The sequence below is a fragment of the Poromitra crassiceps genome (genome assembly GCF_964638095.1).
Source record: "Poromitra crassiceps genome assembly, chromosome: 16".
Classification (NCBI taxonomy): domain Eukaryota; kingdom Metazoa; phylum Chordata; class Actinopteri; order Beryciformes; family Melamphaidae; genus Poromitra; species Poromitra crassiceps.
The window spans coordinates 1,822,771-1,827,770 of NC_139645.1; the positions used below are offsets into that span (position 1 = coordinate 1,822,771).

General features: G+C 46.5%; 1 protein-coding gene across 1 annotated transcript in view; it reads right to left on the bottom strand.

The window, feature by feature from the left end:
* Positions 1-396: 396 nt before the first annotated feature.
* scg3 (secretogranin III) overlaps positions 397-5,000 on the bottom strand; it is a gene marked incomplete at both ends in the record, with an annotated part of 23,462 nt that continues 18,858 nt past the window's right edge. Inside the window, one exon of the mRNA XM_083652764.1 lies at positions 397-515. Within this exon, the coding sequence (XP_083508890.1) occupies positions 397-515 (119 nt within the window). The remainder of the gene's footprint in view (positions 516-5,000) is intronic.

Sequence of the window (5,000 nt, forward strand, 5' to 3'; positions counted from 1 at the left end):
TCGGTTACATAAAATACTTGTTTGATTTCTCTCCCGGGACTCTTTATCCTGTGAAGTTGGCGTGCAAAGATAGTCGACTTATCAGTTTGGATGCTGCAGTTAATAATTAGACGTTTTCGTTGATAATATGAATATTATTGCATTCCTCCGTTCGATACATTTGGAGAATGTCGTAGTGAATAAACATGGTCCCCTAAGTAGTTCATTTTGAGTACATAAAGAGAATAACATAAATCAAATATATACTTTGCCTTTTTTTTTTAGAGCTAGATTGGATCCAGTGCTGGACCATGCTATGGGAGATACATGTGAGATCTTGGGGTGAGAGTGAGTCCTATGTGAGAGGCCGGAGGGTGGTTGGTTGGGAGGAGGATGGATGACGGTTCTTCTGATGCGTTACAGGCTGCTGTAGATCCTCTTGATGGTGTCGCCTTCGTCTTTGGCGATGATGCCCTTCTCGATGTACGAGTCCACCTGCTGGTCCATGAAGTCCTTCAGCTTGGAGAGATCGTAATCTAGTGGTGACAAGACACAGCATATCGGACCTGTTATAATCTAGAGGTGTCAGACACAGCAAATCAGACCGGTTATAAAGGGGATTCTTCAGGAGTCAAGACATTGGTGATGGCCTGGGGAGGTGGGTGGGTCAAAACGCAGCTTTCAGAGAATGGGATGCGATCAGCTCCTAGAGGTGTCAGACACAGCAATTTATTTTTTAACCTTTATTTATACAGGGGGAGTCTCACTGAGAGCAATGCTCTCTTTTTCAGGAGTGCCCTGTTCACATTCACACACACATTCACACCTGGAAGCTGCCCAGTACAACCACAGTCTGATCTGCTGGCCACTGATCAGCTCCACTGGAGCGGTTGGGGTTAAGGGCCTTGCTCAAGGGCACCTCAGTGGTGGTAATGAGGGAGAGGGGCAAGCGCTGCCTTTTCACTTTCCCCACCCAGATTTATCCTGCCGGGGATTGAACCAACGACCTTCCGGTCACAAGCTCGCTTCTCTAACCTTTAGGCCACCACTGCCCACTCAGACCAAATCAGACCGGTTATAATCTAGAGGTGTCAGACACAGCAAATCAGACCGGTTATAATCTAGTGGTGTCAGACACAGCAAATCAGACCGGTTATAATCTAGTGGTGTCAGACACAGCAAATCAGACCAGTTATAATCTAGAGGTGTCAGACACAGCAAATCAGACCAGTTATAATCTAGAGGTCTCAGACACAGCAAATCAGACCAGTTATAATCTAGTGGTGTCAGACACAGCAAATCAGACCGGTTATAATCTAGAGGTGTCAGACACAGCAAATCAGACCGGTTATAATCTAGTGGTGTCAGACACAGCAAATCTGACCGGTTATAATCTAGAGGTGTCAGACACAGCAAATCTGACCGGTTATAATCTAGAGGTGTCAGACACAGCAAATCAGACCGGTTATAATCTAGAGGTGTCAGACACAGCAAATCAGACCAGTTATAATCTAGAGGTGTCAGACACAGCAAATCTGAGAAATAATCTCAGACGACAAAACTGAGATTTCTGCTGACTGAAAGGGACGATCATGAGGTCAGAACGCTCTGCAGGGACGATGACGTAAGGATGGGTCAGAGGTCAAAATGTGAAAGCGTTGACTTGTGAAGACGGGACCCAAACAAGTCCTAATCTGATGGAGCGAGACGGATTAGGGTCAGAGTTACACATCACATACTGTACAACATGAGCTAAGATCAGAGCAAGCAGGTGGCCTGTTTACCCAGAGCTGGCTTACAATGAAACCATTCCTAATAAGGGCACACACTACTTACACCAATACTGTCATGTTTCAGATGCTTATAGTTTCCCTTAACAAACCCCTCTAACCCTAACCCTAACATAGCTTGATTTAAATAATATACCTTTAATATCCATCTACTTCAGGGATGGGCAACTTTGATGACAGAGAGGGCCACACAAAAAATGTCCTCGCTACCAGAGGGCCAGATTGTGACCGTGCACTTCCACCAGTAGCCTACTGTAACACCATCAGTCCCAATTATAGCTACTAATTTGATGAAAAGGACTGGTAATCAAAAGTTTATTATACCAACATTTATATTTTTCATATTCAAATGTAGTAATTTGTCCATTCAGATGACACCAGAAACTTTGCTCTAGCTTTAAAACAGCCCGCTACAGCAATTTGATGGGGTGCATCACCCAAATATGTGATATTAATCAGATTAGTAATGTTGCATGTGCAATGTGCATCCTGGATATAGTTTGTTACAATAGCGTTAGCTCAAATGCTAACATTAAACAGTATGTGGATGGACAATGCTAACGCCATTAGCGCCATGTTCTGGGTTGTACAGTAAAATAAAAACCTAATCTAACCTAACCAAAAACGTCCGCCTTGTTTTGTTTGTTTTTTGTTTTACCCAGGGGCCACACTGAGTGAGGTCGGGGGCCACATGGGGCCCGCGGGCCGCCAGTTGCCCACCGCTGATCTACTTTTACCTGCACCAGGTGTGTTGATCTACTTTTACCTGCACCAGGTGTGTTGATCTACTTTTACCTGCACCAGGTGTGTTGATCTACTTTTACCTGCACCAGGTGTGTTGATCTACTTTTACCTGCACCAGGTGTGTTGATCTACTTTTACCTGCACCAGGTGTGTTGATCTACTTTTACCTGCACCAGGTGTGTTGATCTACTTTTACCTGCACCAGGTGTGTTGATCTACCTTTACCTGCACCAGGTGTGTTGACCTTGCTCTAGTAGTCGAGTGATTGTCTTAAGACAGAGCTCTGAGGCCGCGGTGTGAGTTTTATATTTAGAGAGGAACACAACCCGATCCACTGTAGCCTACAATCCATCATGCTAACAAATGAGTTGGGGAGAGCGGGCAGCTGCTGCACCGTCTCTCCCCGAGGGCAGCCAGGAAAGTCACACTAGAAGGTCCAGATCCTGGAGCTTCCCACTGTCCTATACTTAAAAGCCCTGCTACAGTGATTCATCTTACTGCTCCCACACTTCAGCTGCTGGAGAAATGTGCTTTGCAGATGACAGAGATGAAGTGAGTTTGGGTGTTACAACCCAATGTGATTATAGTCAGCAATGCCTTTTCTTTCCTTCTCAATCTTGGCTGTGAGGAACTCTACGGCTGTACGTCCATCTGCTCCTCTGGCTGGTCAGTGCAGTGTGTAGGCGTAAACACACGCACGTGCATGTTACACACACACACACACACACACACACACACACACACACACGCACATACATACACACACATGCACACACACACAGACACAGACACACACACACACACGCACATACATACACACACACACACACACACACACACACACACACACACACACACACACACACACACACACACAGAGCCCCTAATGGAGGGTGCTGGTAGAGCAAACACAATAAATGGCCATCGCCACTCTGTTCCTATGACACTGTTATTATGTGAGGAAAGACTTTTGTTCTGCTGCAGCTGTGCTTTATCCAGAGAGAGAGAGGTAGAGAGAGAGAGAGAGAGAGAGGTAGAGAGAGAGAGAGAGAGAGAGAGAGGTAGAGAGAGAGAGAGAGAGAGAGAGAGAGACAAGAGGCAGAGAGAGAGAGGCAGAGAGAGCAATGAGTGAGAGAAATGTAGAGAGCAATTGAAAGCGCTGTAGAGCCCCTTTTAGACTGGCCAAAAATCCCACTAATATCCACAAACTAGTGGCATTTTCTTCAGTCTAAAAGTTTCCGTTTAGCCAATCCGTTTAGCCGATAGAGCAACTCTGCAAGTGAGGTGGGTTTTTATGGTCTAACCCGTGCTTTTCCGACCTTGTTACTCCTCCTGATTTTACCGTCCCTTTTCCAGCGTGAGATTCAGTGATTCCCACAGGCTGAAATTCGACTTTCTTAACAGAACTACTTTACATTGACGGAATATGCCGAGAGAAAGTGTCTCTCCTCATGCACGAGTGTGGGTTAGGGTGTTAGGTGTGTTAGAACAGCACAGCATGTACCGACTGGCTCTCACACACCAGCCACTGAGAGCCAACTCCACGCAGGAACGAGTGATTTGGAGGCACACCGACTCCCCTCTGTGAGTGTGTGTGTGTGTGTTCAGTCTGCATGTGTGTGTGTGTGTGTGTGTGTGTGTGTGTGTGTGTGTGTGTGTGTGTGTGTTGTGACACCATTATCTGTGTCTTCTGTCCAGATCACTGACAGTGCAGTGGGGATGGTAGGCCCCCTGTCTCCCCAGACAACCACCTCACACACTGGCATGCTAATGTGATGCTGTGGCCTATATAGAGCCGGTCCTCCCCTGCTCCTCTGCTCCCCTCTGCTGGCCCTCCACACTACTGTCTCTGCTGGCCCTCCACACTACTGTCTCTGCTGGCCCTCCACACTACTGTCTCTGGCTATATGGAGACTCTATAAGCTCAGCGTCAGGCGTTTGTGGGTCGCATGCAAGAATCTGGGTCAAACTTTGTAGTTTTCTGTGATTCCCCTCCCCACACACACTATTTTACTAGTGGCTGAATCACCTGTCGATCCATTCAGATTATTAGGCCAATTTAATACAAAATGTATTCTGGACCTCACTGAGCTACTGAGCCACTTGTCCTGAGATGACCCAGTGTGCTCATCACTTCATCACTGTGCTCATCACGCCTGGCCTGAATGGTGAGACCTCGTTCCGCTTCATTAAGTGCTGATTGGACACTGGGAGGAGCCGAGCAGCAGGCCCCTCCCCTCTCTCTGCAGGCCCCTCCTCTCTCTCTGCGTGTATGGAAGGAATAATATTCATAATATTATATGAATGGGCCTTTGTCTCTGAACAAGGCAGCCATATCAGAGTAATCAGGACAGACTCATCAAGACGTATGCATATTCATGAGATCTGGGAGTGAAGCATCTACTAAACACACGCACACGCACTCATTTTAATTGCTAATCAAAACTCACAAAAGAGGCTTTAATTTAATTTGGGCCGTTCTTCAGC